Here is a 19284-nt window from a genome sequence, read left to right as displayed (position 1 = left end):
GCGCTCATGTAACTCAGTGTGTAGGGCAGAAGCTAAACCAGAATGCTCGATTAGACCAAAACAATGGACGGCTGAGAATTCCAGATTCATTCTAAGGGCAGAAAAGCGTATTTTGGGTTCTTCCAGTGTTCGCTTGCTTAAATAGCTCATTTTCCAAAAATAATAGGTGATCAGTTATGGTTGAAATAAATAGCTTCTTGCCTAAAATAACTTACTGATACCTGACTAAAATACCGTTCCAGCTGAGCAGGTTGCAAGCCTCAGAAACCCGAGTCTGATCACATCGCAAGTGGGATTAGCCATGCCCAGCTCACAGAGTTGTTTGGGGAATTAGCTGTGACAATAGCTGTGTAAGTGTCTAACTCAGGAATTGAAACACACTTGTCCAGAAGACAACACAGCCCTTTCTGATCGACTGTTGCAGACACACCCACCATGAGGAAGCACGTTCCAGAAACAGCGAGCTGAAGAAGACTGTCACAGACAGGGGACAATGCCAAGGCCAGTCGGGTCCCCCTCCCCTGCCAGTGGCTTCTCAGGAGCCAGCACCAAAGGGTGACTCAACGCACCTGAGCCGGTCGCCTGCAGGTGGCCTCTCGCTCATCCCCGCCCCCTGTCCTCTTGTACAGACACAGATGTTGAGCAGAGTACTGACAGTGTTGGCCAACTCTTCCAAGAATGACTGTGGTTGCCGTATGCAGTGGGGAGAGCAGGGCTTAAGCCACGAAAGCCACGGTCACCTTGCCTTACACTCTGCCCACAGCCCAGACAGGCACAGCTCCGGAGAGTTATAGTCAGTGGATTGTTTGTTAAGTATCAGTTCCATTTTAGGAAGCAAAGGATCTGAGAGGCTGAGCCCTGGACCAAGAACACCTCGATGGTGACCAGGCAGCGTCAGTGCTTCGGGCACGCAGTGTCTCAAGCCCTTTCCTGGAGCATGCCCCACACCCACACATCCGCACCGACACAGTGTCCTCTCGGTGGCTGACACCAGCAAGCACTGCCTGTGCTCACTCTGTTAGTTACCTACTCCCTGGAAGACCCTACCAGTCCGCCCCACCAGGCATGAGACAGCAGGTATGTGCAGAAAGGAGACGCCGCTGGTCACAGCGTTGTCAGAATTTAGATTGCCACAGACTTTTGATTTTTCTTTCAGGAAGGATTTGAAGTAGAAATTTTCTTAAAATAAAAGTTGTTTCTAAGTAAAACCTTTTTCAGTATTAGAAAAGCAGAAAGCTGAAGAAGCGCAGTATAGATCTGACATAGTTTTCTTCACCAGTAAGATACATGACAACCCACATCACATGTTTCTGCATCTCAAATACGGCTACCAAAACAGCCCATGAAATCTGGGTTCTATTGCAAGCCTGCTCTGGTGCACACCCCAGCCACTCTGCCCTTAGGCCCAGGGCTTACCCTCAGACCCATAATTTCTGCCTAGCAGGGACAGTGGTGGCAGCATTCTGAGCATTCCTACAAGGACTGAACTAGGAACTCACCCTTAGGCCATCACTTTCCAAGGGAGAGAGGGAGAGCAGAACCTGCTGCTGTCACGGGGTTGACCCTTGATTGTCTTGGTCGGGGCAGGAGGACGAGAGTGTAGATGACTGTGAAGCCCTTAGCAGCAGAAGAGGAGTACTTCTCAAATAATGGCCCAGCATCCGGGAGGGAGCAGTGACCTGCCTTGTTCGCAGCATCATCCCTCAACACCAGTGAGACACAGAGCCTAGCGCCAGGGCAGACACAGCCACAGGTAGGCTGCTCTGCAGCTTCACCTCCTGGTGGTGGAGGACAGGAGGCCTGGCCCAGAGCCAGCGTATGGGGCTGCTGCAAGGCAGAGCACGCTGGCAACATGGTGATGGCAAAGGTATCTTTTAATATATATGTTTTTTATATATATATATAATATTTGAAAAGCCAAGTGACAGAGACAAGGGGTGATTTTCCACCTGCTGGTTCACACTTCAAATCCTTGCAACAGCAAGGGGTTAAGCCAAGCCAAAATCAGGAACCTGCATCTCCACCCAGGTCTCCCACGTGGATGGCGGGGACCCAAGTGGCTTGAGTCATCACTCACTCCCTTCCCAGGTGCATTTGCAGGAAGCTGGATTAGAAGGGTGGAGCATCCGGGACTGAGTCAAGCACTTCCAACAGGGGATGCAGGCTTCCCACACAGTGGCTTAACATGCTACCCGCAACAGGTGCTCCAGTGACGGTAAGTCTATCTTCTCCCAGAAAGGCTGATGCCTCTGTGACTAATAGGGCCTCACAGTCAAGATATTTTGGATAGTTTCATTGTTTCTGTTGGTTAACAACAGAACACATATTCATTGTCAAAGAAAGATTCAATGACTCAGCCAACTCCTGAAAAACTATGATGCATACACATGTGTATTTTTAACATAAATGGTTCTATTTTAAAGAGTAAGTTTTCTCTTTTTAATTGCAAAGTCAGATATACAAAGAGGAGGAGAGACAGAAAGGAAGATCTTCCATCCGATGATTCACTCCCCAAGTAACTGCAACAGCCGGTGCTGTGCTGATCTGAAGCCATGAGCCAGGAGCTTCTTCTGGGTCTCCCATGTGGGTGCAGAGTCCTAAGGCTTTGGGCTGTCCTCGACTGCTTTCCCAGGCCACGATAAGCAGGGAGCTGGATGGGAAGTGGAGCTGCCAGGATTAAAACCAACACCCATATGGGATCCCAGTGCATTAAAGGCGAGGACTTTAGCCACTAGGCTACCAGGCCAGGCCCCAGAGTAAGTTATTTTTAAACTTGGTATTGTGTCACATGTATAGTGGCTCCCTGGGTAGCAGAACATGAATCTGAATTTTCAAAGAGCTCAGTTCTGGGCGCACAGGGCCATGATGCAGAACCCAAAAGGCAGAAGTGATTGGCCTTCAATTATTCCCCGTAAAGAGCTGTCATGTATCCTTTGATCCTGAGCATGGGGAGCAGAGCTGGGGGCCCTCCCTGGTACACCTGAGGGAGAGGTCTGGAGACTGGCACAAGCCAGCAGCATCAAACAGGGTGACACAGCCTCCCTTCTCTCGTTCTCGTTTCTTACCAAACACTCATTAATAACAATACTTTCAGATGAATACTCAAGGATGCAAAGAACAAGATAGAAGAGAGATGGGAGGAAAGGACTGAAGCTTACCAGCCTCACACCACACAGCACAAACTGTCAGGCAAAATCCTCCAGGCATAGAAGAGTACATGGGTATCTGTTACAGTCCAGAAATCCACATGGAACTTTGGTTGAGAAAATAAGCAGCCCTTTAAAATAGTAAACCCATAATGGATTATGCAGAAAAAATAGTGAGAAAACTGGTGCCTATTTCTAAAATGATAACAATGCTAATTCATATTTCATTCTTCACAAAAATGAAAAAAGCACTTTAAACACTCCAAAGAAAAAATTTTGCTGAGGGGCCAGCATGGTGGTGCAGCAAGCAAATTATCCAGCTGCAAATGCTGGCATCCCATATGGGTACCAGTTCATGTCCCAGCTGCTCCATTTCCCATTCAGGCCCCTGTTTATGACCTGGGAAAGCAGTGGAGGATGGCCCAAGTCCTTGGAAAGCTGTTTCCACTTGGGAGACCTGGAACAAACTGTTGGACTCCAAGTTCAAATCAGCTCAGTTTGGGCAATTACAGTCATTTGGGGAGTGAACAAGTGGATGGAAGACCTTCTCTTCATCTCTGCTCCCATCTGTGTAAAGTCTACCTTTTAAAACAAATCCGTTTTTTTTTTTTTTGCAGGTGGGAGGCAGGCGCCATGGCCTAGCAGCTAATGTCCTCGCCTTGAATTCGCCAGAATCCCATATGGGCACTGGTTCTAATCCCAGCAGCCCCACTTCACATCCAGCTCCCTGCTTGTGGCCTGGGAAAGCAGTCGAGGACGGCACAAAGCCTTGGGATCCTGTACCCATGTGGGAGACCTGGAGGAAGTTCCTGGTTCCTGCTTCAGATCAGCGCAGCACCGGCCATTGTGGTCACTTGGGGAGTGAATCATCAGACAGAAGATGTTTGTCTCTGTCTCTCCTCCTCTCTGTATATCTGACTTTGCAATAAAAATAAATAAATCTTCAAAAAATAAATAAAATAAATCTTTTTAAAAAAAACAAAGTGGTGAAAATTAAGCCATTATTGTAGAAGAAAATGGACTGGTGTTGTGGTGCCGTGGGTTAGGCTGCCACTTGGAACACCAGTCCATTTTCCGTATCAACAGCCAGTTCAAGTCCATCATTGATGGGCTTCTGTCTTCCGTGTCTGTGCTCCTGTTCATATTCACATCCTCCAGTGAGAATCACAAACTCTGAGCTCTCCGCCACACTGCATTACATGGGAATACCGATGGTGAGTGTGATGACCTCTCGGTCATCTAGGGCCTGAACTGCAGCTCTGGCCGCAGGAACTTTGCTCTCTCCTGGGCCACGGTTTCTGAGCCTCAGCACAGCTGATGCTTTGAGTTGGATGAGTCTTAGGTGTGAGAAGCTGGCCTGCCCTGAAGTGTCCAGTGGTCATCTTGAACCTCCCCCTGTTAGACTCTGGCCTGCCCGGAAGTGTCCAGTGGTCATCTTGAGCCTCCCCCTGTTAGACTTCGTCAGTCTCTCTCCAGCATTGGGAAGACCTTTCTCTGTCTCTCCTTCTCTCTGTAAATCTGTGCAAAATGTTGTGAGCAAGGCAACACCAAACTACCCACAGTTCGATTATCTGCCAGAACCAGAATTCCCAGTGAGGCCCATCAGCAGTGCGTGGCAGTGCCATCGGGGATTGCTTCAGAATGCTTGTGTTTCCTGCTGTAGAAGCGAGGTTGGCCCCCACCACACCGTCCTCATGACTGAACCTCCTCATTAACTGCTCATGGCTTCCGCCAACCTAGCTGTGTACTCAAGCCATGTGAAAAGGTCTCATGAAAGCCCCATACTTCCTCCCCGATGAGAGAGGAACGAACGTGCTTGGCTCCCACTGCCGTTATTAGAGTTACTCTTCTCCCAAAAGCAAGGAGTGTTCCATCCACTCAACCACTGACACAGAATGTTCCATTCGCCAGTGACGAGCAGAACGAAGTTTTATTACAACGAGAGGTAAGGCTCCCAGCCAGCCAGCCGAAAGCAGCTCCTCTTGCAGAGCGCGGCACCGCACAGCACGTTTACAGGGTTTTGACGGGGGCAGTTTACAATAGTTTGTTGTGGCTAGACAGCCTGTGCCGATCTTTTCTCCAGTCCAGTAATTAAGATAACCAGACTAGGCCTTGGAGCCACCTGTGAGATAACCAGACTGGGATCTTGATTCCTGGAAATGGAATGATCTGTGCTGAAGATCACGTAGGCAGCTCGGCCTGTGCACTCACAGTCTCACACACTTTCTTAGCCAAGAACATCTCCCAAAGTGCCCCCCACTGCCTAAGCAGGAAACTCTGGCTCTCCACGAGAGAAGTAAACGCATGGATGGGGCCCAGGGCGATGGCCTAGTGGCTTAAGTCCTCACCTTGCATACCCCAAGACCCCATATGGGTGCCAGCTCATGTCCCGGCTACTCCACTCCCTAACCAGTTCCCTGCTTGTGGCCTGGGAAAACAATAGAGGACAGCCTAAAACCTTAGGACCCTGCACCAGCGGGCAAGACCCAAAAGAAGCTCCTAGCTTCAGGTCGGACACTTGGGGAGTGAACCAGCAGATGGAGGAACTTTGTCTCTCCTTCTCTCTGTAATTCTGCATTTCCAATAAAATAAATATAATTATTTTTAAATGCATGGATATACACGTGGTTCAGGCATACAGCCACACCTCAAATCCCAGCACTGGCCCTTGCCCCCATCCTGGGGTTTCTGGAGGCAGATCCTACACTTTATGAACTTGGAGTGATATATCCAGGACATGAGGCCAGATCTCAGCCCATTCCGGCCAATGCTTGGCACTGAAGCTGCTGCCATACTCTGCAAGCATGTTCCTTGGGCATACTGTATCAGAGGGGGCTTCCTGCCTCTGCTCCTGCCCTGGGTACCACCCCACTTCAGGGACAGCCAAGTAAGCTCATCCTTTCTGAGAGACCAGGGGGTCTCCTTTTCAGGGGTCCTGAGGGTAAGAGCAAAGCGACGGCATGAGGGCCATCAGCAGAAACGAAACAGCCAACAAGCCGACACTTGACAGACCTCGCCCTCAACAGCAGTCAACCCTGAACTCGGGTTTCTCTTGCCTAGCTTTAGATTCCGTTTACCCCCACATCCCTAGACACAAAGGAACTCACACTGCCCGGCAACGTCCTCAGATTCTCACGTTGCTATCTGACTTAATCCACACAGCACTCCTGTGAATCATTTATGCTAGCACCGTTTACAGAAGTCAAACACGCAGAACTGAAACACACATCCCAAGGCCGAGTGGAAAGCCTGGCTCTGCGCTCCATGCTAGCTGCACTCCCCAGGGCCAGGACGTCCCCCAGCAGGATGAGGAAGGAAGGGACCAAAGGATGGGAATCCGCTCCTGACCTTAGCTACATTTATGTCAGATGCTAAATCCTTTGTTGTCGTTTCAAAGACGTTTACACCATCTTACCATAGCTCCCATCTCAACGAAGCAACTTCTGAGGGAATGGATCAAGTTGCCACTTGCCTCCCTTACGGTTCCTGGTTCAAATCCCAAATGCTCCACTTCTGATCCAGCTCCCCGCTAATGCACCTTGGAAACCAGCAGAAAATGGCCCAAGTCCTTGGGTCCCTGCACTCAGATGGGAGACTTGGATGAAACTCCAGACTGCTGGCTTTGGCCTGGCTCAGCCCTGACCACTGGGGCCACTTAAAGAGTATCAACCAATGAAAGATTCCTCTCTCTCTCCCTTCCTTTCTCCTTCTTTTCTTTCTTCTTCTTCTTCTTCTCTCTCTCCCTCCGTCCCTTTCAAATAAATGAAATACATCTTTCATTTAAAAAGAAAAGCAACTGCAGGGACCTATGTGATGGCTTATCAGCTAATCCTTCACGTGTGGTGCCAGCAGGCTAATTTATGTCCCGGTGCTGCACTTCCAATCCAGTTCACTGCTAAAGTTCCTGGGAAAGCAGCAGAGGACGGCTCAAGTGTTTCGGCCCCTGCACCCTTGAGGGAGTCCCAGCTCTTCCACCTCCCACCCAGCTCCTGCCGTGGCCTTGCGAAAGCAGCAGAGAATGACTCCTGCGCCTAGGCTCCTGCACCCACGCGGGAGGCCTGGAAGAAGCTCCTGGCCCAAGCTTTAGATCAGCCCAGCTATGGCCGTTACAGCCATTGCAGAGCAAACCAGCATATAGAGAGTTATATATATACAATTCTGTCTTTCAAATAAATAATTTTTATTTATTTACTCTCTAGAAATAACTCTTTTAGAGTCCCTTGTCAGGAAGCAAAAAGAACCAGACTCCAGTACACGTGGCTTCTTAGAGTCAGGGAGGCCCAGAACTCAGACTTGCTATTCTGCAAGGGCTCTGCTGGGGCCAGCTCCTGCACAGATACAACAAGGAACAGCCCAGGAAGGCACCTCCAGTTGGAAGAACAATAGTATGCAGCTGTTAGGAGGGAGGGAACAGAGAGCTTCTGGCCTGTGCATTGAACAATGCACAGCGGCTGGGCTTTTCAAGCCAAGAGGAAAAGGTGTGAGGTCGCCCTGGAGAGCCACAGCTGAAAAGACCCGTGCCAGCCTAGAGCAGGGTAGCACCCACCCAGACCATCTGCACCCGTTCACCACTGGCCTGAGGGACTCCAGCACTAGCCACCTTTTCAGGGACTCTCCCTTCCAAATCCTCCAGCCAGAACTGTCCAGTCAAGAAAACAAAACAGGCCTGGCAGGAGGTGCCCAGCTAGGCACTGGATCCAGCTGCCACCAGACAGGGACAACATGCCCATGTGACTTGCAAATGATCCAGGCCTGCAAAGTAGAATCTCCCTGTGGATTGCGACACTGCCCTGGCTCTCCAGGAAGTTATGCAATGGTATAGCTCTATAAAGACAGCCACAGACGGTGTGGGAACCTCTGTCAGCCCAGCCGCCCAGCAGCCTCCGTCCCGTCCTGCCACCATCCCCACCATGGCCACCACGCAGATGCACTGCCTGCTGCTGCTGACATTCTGCTTTCTCTTCTTCCAGCCTGCCGAAGGTGAGCCGGGGCACCTGCGGGAGCTCAGGGACACGCAGACGGGCAGCATCCCAGGACAGGCAGTGAGGCTGCAGGGACCTCAAGATCCCGAGGGTCCTCAAGCCCCCCAGGTCTACAAGCTGCACATCGGGCAGAGCAGCACGCGCAGGGGGGCCTCAGGCAGTGGCCCCTTCCTCCCTTGATCTCTGTCCCTGGCCAGCCGCCTCCAGCTTACCCTGGGAGGAGGGATGGCGGCCTCACCTGCTTGACAGCTCCTAGTCAGAGCCCTGACAGCCCTGTCCTCACCCCAGGTCACTGGGCGGCTACTCCTGTGGTGCTGCCTTGCCTGTGCCCAGGTCAGCCAGGGATTTGGGGCCACCTTCCATCTGCCCCAGGACACCCAGCCAGTGTCCTGCCGGCAAGCGCCTCCCTGCTCACCAGCCCCTGCAGGAGGATGCAGTATCCCAGTTGTGTCCCTCACTCTCCATGATCTTAGGCAGGTCACAGCTTTCTAAGCCTTCGCTTCCTCATTTGAGAAGTGAGGAGGCAGAGGGTTCAAAAAGTGTGACAGCTCACAGATTCCCTGACAGAGTGTGCCTTTCTGTAGATATGCTTGGTTTATACATATTGTGCCTCAGTTTTTCCATCTGAAAACTAGGTACAAAAGCACTCCAAATGCAAGAGTTTCCCGTGTTGCCAGTTCAACCCATTAGAGAGGTGGAGAAACCCACTTAATCCATTGCAACCATGTTGTTTTTTTGTTTTTTGTTTTTTTTTTTTTAAAGATTTATTTTTATTATTTTTTCATTGGAAAGGCGGATATACAGAGAGGAGAGACAGAGAGGAAGGTCTTCCGTCCGATGATTCACTCCCCAAGTGAGCGCAACGGGCCGATACTATGCCGATCCGAAGCCAGGAGCCTCTTCTGGGTCTCCCACGCGGGCGCAGGTTCCCAAAGCTTTGGGCTGTCCTCGACTGCTTTCCCAGGCCACAGGCAGGGAGCTGGAAGGGAAGCGGGGCTGCCGGGATTAGAACCAGCGCCCATATGGGATCCCGGGCGTGCAAGGCGAGGACCTTTAACCACTTGCGCCACCGCGCCGGGCCCCAACCATGTTGTTTTAAAGACCAGAAAGGGGATATGCTGTTTCATGGTCATGCTCTCATTCGGTTCCCTGTGTGCACGTGTGTGCACGTGTGTGCATGTGCGTGTTTTGCAGGGGTTGTGCGTGCGTGTGTGTGTGTGTGTGTGCCTTCACCATGTAACAATCAGAAATTTCCTTCCTGTAGTTGCTCACTGTTCTAACACCAGGTGTTTTGCTGTCAGGCTGCTACGTGCAAACCTGACTATGAATACCTCATTCAAAGCATTGAAAGTAAAGTAGTGAAAAACTACTTTACTACAAGGAAGTGCAAGAAAAAGTAAGCTTATTAATACTCTTTATGTATTTCCTAATTTCTAATACTAATATCCACCACATACTTATTCATTTGGAATATCAATGTTGGTTAAATATTCATTAACAAAACTTCCGTGGAAACGCAAGCTAGGCTAGCTCATCTCACAAAACAAACTTCTAATTCTGTTTCCCACGAACTTTCTGAAGGACTTCTGTGCACTGGGATAGCACCAGCGACCCCAGCAAGGCCACTTTGTCCTGTGATGTGTAAGGACAGAGACAGGCTCTGCCACTGGGCTTGCCCAGCACCTGGCCATGCACCATGGCCCCAGTTGGCCACATCTTGAAAGGGGAGCAAAGGGGAGGGCACTGCCCGGTATGAGGGTCTGTGTTCGGATTTTGCTCAGGGCACCAACGTGGCTGTGTATCACAAGTGGCTCCTATGGTGGAAGCTCGCAGGTCTCGGGGCTGCACTGCAGGCAGTCCCCACATGTCCTCTGCCTCACTGCGGTGCTCACTGCTGTCCTGTAGTCACAGCAGACTCGTTCCACCCCACTGCCCGCAGAAAGGCAATGACTGCCCAGCAAGGAACCTGGGAGGGCACGCCCACGTGGCACTGAGTCCGGCCTCAGCGCCCCCGCCCATCAGCGCATGCCTTGTCTGTCCTGGGCATCTCATTCATAAGGCAAGCACAGCCCACAGCCTGAGATGCAGCTAAGGCCCAAGCAGTTCTGCTCCAGCAGCTTTCTTCTCTGTTGGCAGGGCGGAGGGCTGTGTTCTCACTCTGCCATGCCAATAGTCCTGTGAATGATGCCAAAATGGCAAGGCAGCCAGGTCCCTGATTGGCTCCTCAAGAACCAAGGTCTGTGGAATTCAAGGAAGTTTGAGGCTTTGTGTTTGCAGGTGACACAAATGTCCTGTGTGGCCACCACATGCAGGCTTTCCCCAGGGAAGCAGGCAGTCAGGTCACTCTCGCAACCTCCCTTTCTGGAGCAAAGCACAGTATGAAGAGCCGATTATATAATTAATGACCTAATTACAGATGCCTGTGGAATGCTCGTTAGGCTTGGGTGCCAAGCCAGCATGTGAGCAGGAGCCGGCCTGGCGCCGAGGCATGGGCAAAGGTGTTCTGAGGGAGCCTGGCACACGACAGGGAAATGCACAGCATTTGATGCACATGGTATTCAGAAAAGTTAATTCCTTCCTGACCATTAAAAATCCAGATGTGTCACAGAAGTGCTAGGTTCTTATATTCTGAAAACATGAAAGTTGTGACTGCATCCCTGTCCCAGACAGGGACCTGCGGCCCAAGGCTCGATGCCGCCTTCTCCCTGCCTCCTCCTGCCTTGATGTGCCTACCTGGCTGCTGTGCCTGCCTGTGCAGCTGTGAGTCATGTCAATCAACCAAAGGTGAGAGACAGGGAAACAGCAGGTCCAGAGACGCACCTGAATTGGTCTCAGCCCCTGCTATGCCCGTGAAAAGAACAAAGAATCTTAGCTCCGTTTTATGGGCACACCTGGTAGGAAGCAGGCTGAGGATCATACGTCAGCCACTAGCTGGGACAGGGCCTCACACAGACTGGAGGTCCAGGACACCCCCAGAACAACACCCTGGAGCCAGATGAAGCAAGGCCCTGTGGGGCAGGACACACCAGTGGGTCACGTGAGCCCCTATCAGATGGGAGAGTGATAGCAGAATGGGCATGGCTCTTTAGTGATCCACGTGTCTGCAGCATACAGGCTAATGGAGGTAGCCTGGAGGACCTTCCCCCAGCAGCAGAACTACTGCTGGCCCAGGAGCCAGCTCTTCCTCCCTTTTTCATGTGTCCCTACCAGCTCAGGCTCTGTGCTGGACTCTCAATGTGGGTGGCAGGCATTGGCTCCCCACCCCCACCCCCGTGCTCCTGCCTTCCCCACACCTGAGTGCCTCATCCGTAGGCCTCCCCTAACCCGCTTGTTCTAATTCCTCCTGCCTTTCTGACCTCTGGCAGCAGCTACGAGCTCTGTGCCTGCCACAGCCTCTAGATCCATCCAGAAAAACATGCTCAGACTGTGCTGCTGCTCCCTTGGGGCCACACCTGACAGAAGCACCTGTCAGCAGCACGCAGGAGGTACCAAGTGCTCCAAACCAGCCCTTTACAGCTGGAGGAGGCAGCCCTACGACTGTGATCTTGTTAAGGGCCTCAGGATTCCTACATGTGGGACTACACTTCCGCAGGGTCCATGGGTCCCTTCAGAACCATCTCAGAGGTCCCAGTACTCAGCCGGCCAGTGTCAAGGGCAGTGTTCCAAAGGTTCTGGACTGACGCCAAAGCCTGCTGCCTTCCACACACTCCCGAGACCTCTGCGTGGACTGCCAGCCACAGGGACAGAATAGTAAGGGAAAATATCACGAACAGTTGAGGCAGGAATTGCATTTGTACTTTTGTGAACTTGGTCATTTGAGCCACATGCCTCAGATTCTGCGTGACCAGGACGTTAAGGCAGCTTCAGTACAGAAGAGGCCTTGGCTTTGGCTGTGTTCCCACTAGGCTGGGGACCTTGCTGGTTTGTGGGAGGGGTTTGTTCCCTTGACTCTATGCACAGATAGCTTCAAAAGATTCATAGAATGAAGTCGGACCATCTCTGGCCTCCACCAGCCGTGTCCTCAAGGCTGACGGCAGCCATGCTTCAGTGTCACAGTGGGTGAACCTGTGTACCCCTGGCACCGCTGCCAACCAGCCACCTTATCCTGACATAGGAAGCAGCTGTTGCTAACCCTGGCCCAGAAGGCTTTGACCATGGAATTGCTCAGGCCTTCTTTTTTATGCTTATTTTTTTAACCTACTTGAAGAGCAGAGAGAGAGACAACGAGCTCCTCCATCCACTGATTTATCAGCAGGCAGGGCTGGACCTGGGTCAGGTCCACTGAGGTCTCTCGGGGGCGGGGGCCCATCCCTTCAGCTTCAGTAAAGCCCAGTTTTCCCACAAAGTGCTCTATGCGACGCTGCACTCCATGGTCAACGGGAGTCATCTTTGTCTTGTCCTTGTCAACGCAGGCTAATTTTGGTCATTTTTAAATTTTAGCGATCTGGTGGCACATTGCCATGGTATCATTGGAGCTTAATTTGCATTTCCCTGATCAATACTGAGGAATTTGATATAGAGTCCCTGGCTCCTGGGCACTTTGATAGATACTTGCTTGTCTCTTGCACCTGTCTTCCCCTGGATGGTCTCCATCTCGGATGTTTGTTATATATATTTCCAGCCTGCATGTCCTGTGTGTTACGGACAGCTTGTCTTGCATGCATCACAACGTTTCTCTTAGCGGAAACCTAGCTGAAACAGAGGCTTTATTCACTGTTTCAATGTAGATAAATGTGTCAAATCTTCCTTCTGGGTCAGTGCTCGGCTTGCATCTTTGTACTTGTCTCCCCAATTTTAAAATGCATATATACAAAGAATCTTTAAAAACCTCATGGAAAACACATATTATGAAAAAAAACTAAGCATGGATTTTAAATTGTTTTTACAACAAAATAAACTTGTGTTTTAGTTTTGTTTTCCATGAACTTTTGGAAATACTTTGTATCATCTTCTAAAACTCTATTGTTATTCCTCTTACATTTGTGCTTACAATCCATCTGGTAATGATGTGTGTCTCTGTGTTTCTGTCCATGTGTGTTTGTGTGTGGTTTGTTTGTATCTGTGCATGTCTGTGTGTGTCCATGTCTGTGTCAGTTGTGCATATCTGTGTGTGTGATGATATAAAGGTCCACTAGAGTGTCCAGTTGTGCCACAATCTGAACTGAGAGAGGTTCTTTCCGCGATCCCACTGGTCCCCTGCCGTTGCGCCTGTGCTCTCCACACACAGAGGCTGCTTCTGCTCCATCGTGCACCCATCTTCATGTCATCACACTGTCATTACGGTGGCTCCATCATTAGTCTGCAATCCAGGGAAGCAAGTCCTTCCACCTATTTCGAAATGCCTCAGCTATTCTTGTCCCTCTGAATTTCCAAATACATGACAGAATCATTTTCTAAGTTTCACCGAAGGAATCTCTTGGGCTTTCCATGGCATTTGGGTTGAATTGATCTGAAGAATTGTGGGGGGAAAGTTAACACTTTAAAATAACCTTGAAGGACAGACACTTGACAGAGCAGTTCAGACACCCTCCGGGGCGCCCTCACCTTATTTCAGAGTGCCTGGACTCAAGCTGCAGATCCACCATGACTCCAGCTTCCTGATGATGGAGCCCACCCTGGGAGGGTGCAAGCTGATGGCTCAAGGACTTCAGTGCCTGCCACTCAGAAGGAGTTCTAGATTGGATTCTAGAAGCTTCTAGAAGCTCCTGGCTCCAGCCTGGCAAACCTTGACTGTTGTGGACATTTTGGAATGCACCAGAAACAGGTGCTTTTTCTCTCTGGCCGAAGGAGGGCAGGCATTTGAAAGAGTGAACCAGCAGGTGGGAGATAGCGTCTCTCTCTCTCTCTCTCTCTCTCCCTCATAAATTAGTAAAGCAAAAAACAAAAGAAGAGCTTCTTCATTTTAAAACATCTTCACTTCGTTACTCGCCTGACCTTGCTAGTAGCAGACAGCCTCAAGGAGATTCCTTCTTGCCACAAGGGCTGAACAGAGCTGCCCTCCAGCACCGAGAGCCTCTAGTGATGTCTGCTGTAACCGCAGCCTATTGCAGAGCTGGGCTGGCTGTGTTCTCACAGCCTGCACAATCTTGAACAGCATCAACAAGAATCAACCTGGTGCAGAGAAAGAGGAGACCATGGTTTTCCATGAGCCATTGCGTGGTCAGCCATGGCCCAATGTGCTTCACTGAGTAATGAGAGAGTCAAGAATATCTCTTAACACTCTCCCGTCGCCATGGCAATGCAGCTCACTAAGAATGTTCTGTGACGTTAGAAATGTTCTGGGTCTGCACTGCCCAAAGCAGTAACCACCATATCTGTGGCTACTGAGTGCCTGCAGTGTGCCATGTCGCTACCATGCACTTCGCTGTGAGTGGCCACATCCAGCCAGTGCCTACCATATGGGACAGCAAAGCTTTACAGTGGACAAACAGAAAAAGGAAGCCTTTTTTCCCTTTGGGGGTAGGACTCAGTTAAGGAGCTTGCGTTTATTCCAAGCCTCATTGCTGAGGAAGTCTACTGAAAGTCTTTGCAGAAAAGAATCAACAGGAATTGGAAAAAACTTAGAACTAAGCATTGAGAAAAACTGGATATATCTATTCATACATATAAACACATGTGTGTGTATTTATGCATATAAACATGTATAAACATACATGGGCATTTTCATCTAAAAGAACTGTATAATGCAGACTAGCACACCAAGAAGTGAAGGTACAATGCAGTGTGCATCTCTACTACTGAGTAACACATGGACTCCCAATGAAACGGCTAAATACACAGTGAGATGTTGCACTTTCTCCATTGTCTATATGTATGTCAGAATACACGTCAATATCAGAGTAACGGACATGTGATTGTTGTTGAGGTGTTGTACTATTGTAATACTATAGGGGAAGCTAGGGTGGGGAGGGAGAAAAGGGGGCTGAGCGGGGAAATCCCTGAGAATCTGAAATGTAGCATAAAAACGTTTTAATGGGAAAAAAGGCAGTGGAATCTGAAATGGGCTTGTGGCCGAGTGAATCCCAGCTGGGATTCCTGTCACCCAGACCAGAGTGTGCGGCTCTGAATCAGCTCTGCTTCTGGCAATGCACACGCTAGTGGCAGCAAGTGGTGGGCCAGGTTCCTGGTTCCCTCCACCCACACGAGGGACCTGGACTGCATCCCAGGATCCTGACTGCAGCCTGGTTCCCTGCCTCAACTCTTGAGAGGATCTGGAGGATGATCCAACAGGTAGAAGAGCGCTCTGCTCTTCCTGTCTCTGTCTTTCTCTGTGTCAATATCTTCGAAATAAATAATAGAAGAAATCATGGGCCCGGTGTGGTAGCCTAGTGGCTAAAGTCCTCGCCTTGTACTCACCGGGATCCCATATAGGCACCAGTTCATGTCCGAGTGGCCCCGCTTCCCATCCAGCTCCTTGCTTGTGGCCTGGGAAAGCAGTAGAGGACGGCCCAAAGCCTTGGGACCCTGCACTTGCACGGGAGACCTTCAGGAGGCTCCTGGATTTGGATCAGCTCAGCTCTGGTCATTGTGGCCACTTGGGGAGTGATCAGAGGATGGAAGATCTTCCTCTCTGTCTCTCCTCCTCTCTGTATATCTGGCTTCCCAATGAAAAATTAAATAAATCTTTAAAAAATGGAAATCACTAAAAACACAGCTGTCTGCTAAAGAAGTGATCAGATTTAAGTATAAAAAGCAGAACAACTGGGTATAAAGTTAGTGGGATGAATGTCTCAAACACTAAGAAGATGATCCGTCCAACAAGGCGACTGGCCTCTCCCAGGCGGAGTGATAGCCTGTTGTGTCAGGCTGGAAGTGTCCTAGCACACAGCTGGGGACTGAAACAACAGGACTTCCGATGACCGGAGGTCTTGCAGTGGCATCAGCTTCTCCTGAAGTTCCCTCCTAATTCTGTAGCTGGTCACCCTCTCCCTGTCACACACATCCTCTCCCCTGTGTGTGACTACGACTCCCCCTCTTTTGATAAAGACACCAGTCATACTGAATCAGGCTCAACCCAAATAACTTCACCTCTGTCTCCAAGTAAGACCACTCTCTGAAGAGCTTGGAGTTCGGGGTTTGACACAGGAATTTCAAGAACACCCAATTCAACCAGTGGCACCTGCCAACCAAAGCTGGTAAAACAGTGGCTTGATGGTCACTGATCAGGTATCGAAGAGCAATGGTGTCCTCTACTGGACACAGTAGACTGGTTCCAGTGCATTGCAACTATGAGACTGAAACACGAGGAAGGTGGAGTAAATTCCAACTCGAGACAGCAATGAATGCTTCTAGAGCCCCAGCCTGACACTGAGATGTCATAGGTCCTAGCAGACAGTGATGGGGGAGCTGAATTCCAGTCCAAGGGAGCAGAATAAGCGAAGGCACAGCGAGAGGAACATTTCAGGATGTGACATCTGCTTCAGCATTTCACGAATGACAGTCTGAGGACCTAGAAAACCCAGTTGGGGAGCAACTTGACACCTGTGAATACCTGAACTCTTCTGGCAGAAAAACCTGCTCTGAGCCCTGCTGTCAGCGGAGCCAGGGCGCTCCTCACACACTCCTCACCTCATCAGCAGCCCAACAAGCAGGTGCAGGCAGGTTCCCGGGAAGGGAAGCCCCCCACCATGCTTCTCTCTCCTGCCTTCCCCCTCAGTGCCCTGATATCCTTGGGCTACAAGCTGTCAGGCTGAAGTGTTTCCACTTCCTTGTTACAGGTTCTGATCGGCTCACAAGCCTCGGCCACAGATCTGACCAATACAAATGCCTCAAGAACGGAGGGATCTGTCGCTACTCCTCTTGCCCACTCTATTCCAGGGTCGAGGGCACCTGTTACAGTGGGCGCGCCAAGTGCTGCATGTGAGCTGGGGGCGAATGCAAGGAACTCCGAAGTCAAGACAGATTTTCAACATTGCTTTAATAAAGGAAAACATTCCAAAGCATTCCTTATTGGTGTCTCAACTTAAGTGTGAGGTGAATGTGTGGAGGAATGGGAAGCTGACCAAGCCACACAACTTGACTGGACAAAGGGAATGATGGCCAAGACCTGAGCAAGGGCAATGGGTGTGTAGGACAGAGGGTCCATGTGAGATGGAGGATGTGTGATGAGCTAAGTGGATGTACCTTTGGGGCCTGACATGGCTCACCCCAAACTCAGGGGTCTCAGCAAAACCGCCCACCTGCAGAGGCAGGACTTAAAATTCCTTCCTGCTGGGCTAAGGGAGCAGGGTTTGTTCACCTCAGCCACTGAGAATCACCATAGCAACCATAAACATAGGCTGCTCATCCACCAGGGCTGGGTTCCCACTTCATCGTTTCTGATGCCACCATACTTACATGCCCTAGCACTGACACAGCCAAGCCACCCTGTATTTTGTTCCTTCTTTACCGCTGCGTGTGGAAACTGAGCCGAATGATGGTGTTTCAGAGGTGGGGACACTGGAAAAAGATCGGGATGGGCTGAGTGATCAGTGGGGAGCCCCCATGGAGGCCCTAGCGTGTTCCTAAGAGGCACAGAGCAACACACATTCCCTATGTCTGGGTGGACTCTGCCAGCACACATCACAAGAGGCTGAACCAGTGGAAAGTGCAGGTGCTGTGAACATGAACCTGACTCTGGTGGTCTCAGTAACGCAGACATAGCATATGGCTCACAATGCACCAAGGCTCTTCTTTGGCCTGGAAGAGACAACGCCAGGGCTGTCCCAGCTTGAGAGCCAATCTTGGGCATCTCTATGGCACTGGAGCCATACTAGTGACATTTCTCTGGATACTAAGTAAAAGGCAGATTGCCACAGGATATCTCTTTAGCCTTTCAGTTTCCCAAAATATGATTCTTAAAATGGAAAACAAGAAACACGAATCAGCTCTTCATCTCCCTTGCATTCACCGCTTGTCGAGGTGGTGGTCATTTGGGCTGCCCTGGCAGGAGCTCTTAAAGCTCCCCACAAGCACATTGTTAGGGATCCCCAGCCACGTCACCGACTCACCAGAGGAGGATGGTGAGCCACCAGCAGCCGTGAGGCCAGAAAGACTGGCACATCTCTTCCAACCCACCCTATGCCAGGGACACGGCCTCCAGGGTCCACCATCGGACTTACACTGCTACGGCAACAAAGCTTTAAAAGGTTTCAGTTAAGTGGCTCTTGTGTCTCTGTCCCGCCCTGGCCCCCTGGGCTCCTGCAGTCACCCCTGCTGCCTCCCCAAGGCAGCCTCAGGCTTGCACTTCAGCCAGTAGCCTTCTTCCTACTGAGGCCCTTGCAGCATCCCCTCACTTCCCCCTCCTAGAGACAATAACCTCCACTGACTCAACAATTGCATTGTTTCTCTCCAGCTACAGACATGTGTTCCCTGCTCACCACCACTAGCACCATGACAGCCGCTCCTCTGGCAGAATGGGCGGGCAGATCTGGGTGAACGTGCTTGTAGGGAAGGTGTCTTTGGAGTCCAGGGAAGTGCCTCTCATGGCCTACAACCCACTTCCCTTCTGAGTGCTTGCCAGGCCCAAGGTGGTTCTACGACAGCAGCAGCTGGGATGAGAAAGAATGCGTCAGGGTTGGGCTGTGGGAGGCACTGCGGCAGACAGCCTCCAGACCTCACCTGGGACCCTACACCCCACAACAGAGTGCCTGGGTTTGAACCTGGCCTCCCCTTCTGCTCCAGCTTCCTGCTAATGCCTACCCCAGGAGGCAGCAGCTGATGCCTAGGTCCCTGCATCCCTGCAGCCACACGGAAGATCCAGCGGGAGTTCCTAGCTTCCTGCTTCCGCCTATCCCACCCACCCCTGCGTAGTACAGGCATTGGAAGAGTGAACCAGCGGATAGCTCTCACTCTTTTAGTAAATAAATAGACATTTTGAAAGGTGGCACAAAGATTTTAGCAATCTCAATAATTAGCTCTAGGCTGAAGCTCTTATTATGGTGAGTGTCATTTTAAAAGACTGAGTCTGGGCCCAGTGCCGTGGCCTAGCAGCTAAAGTCCTCACCTTGAAAGCGCCGGGATCCCATATGGGTGCTGGTTCTAACCCCAGCAGCCCCACTGGGATTAGGTCAGCCCAAAGCCTTGGGACCCTGCACCCGTGTAGGAGACATGGAAGAGGTTCCTGGTTCCTAGCTCCGGATCGGCACAGCACCGGCATTGCAGTCACTTGGGGTGTG

The 19284-nt window shown here is 50.7% G+C and overlaps 1 protein-coding gene across 1 annotated transcript; it reads left to right on the top strand.

The window, feature by feature from the left end:
- The first annotated feature begins 7988 nt into the window (after window positions 1–7988).
- Window positions 7989–17070, top strand: DEFB1 (defensin beta 1). The gene is made up of 2 exons (XM_040967285.1): window positions 7989–8126; window positions 16846–17070. The coding sequence occupies exons 1-2, from the start codon at window positions 8057–8059 to the stop codon at window positions 16989–16991; spliced, it is 216 nt and encodes a 71-aa protein (XP_040823219.1). The 5' UTR covers window positions 7989–8056; the 3' UTR covers window positions 16992–17070.
- Window positions 17071–19284: the final 2214 nt, after the last annotated feature.

The sequence above is a fragment of the Ochotona curzoniae genome, unplaced genomic scaffold (assembly GCF_017591425.1).
Source record: "Ochotona curzoniae isolate NIBS_2020 unplaced genomic scaffold, NIBS_Ocur_1.0 scaffold_4506, whole genome shotgun sequence".
NCBI classification, from domain to species: Eukaryota; Metazoa; Chordata; class Mammalia; order Lagomorpha; family Ochotonidae; genus Ochotona; species Ochotona curzoniae.
Note: the sequence above shows the minus strand (reverse complement) of the source record. Positions and strands in the feature narration are given on the sequence as shown.

What these genes read in the sequence shown, in the direction of transcription:
- DEFB1 (XM_040967285.1), top strand. Translation starts at nt 8,057, where the DNA reads ATGGCCACCACGCAGATGCACTGCCTGCTGCTGCTGACATTCTGCTTT. An exon ending in CTTCTTCCAGCCTGCCGAAG is followed by an intron (nt 8,127 to 16,845) that starts GTGAGCCGGGGC and finishes TCCTTGTTACAG; the next exon opens with GTTCTGATCGGCTCACAAGC.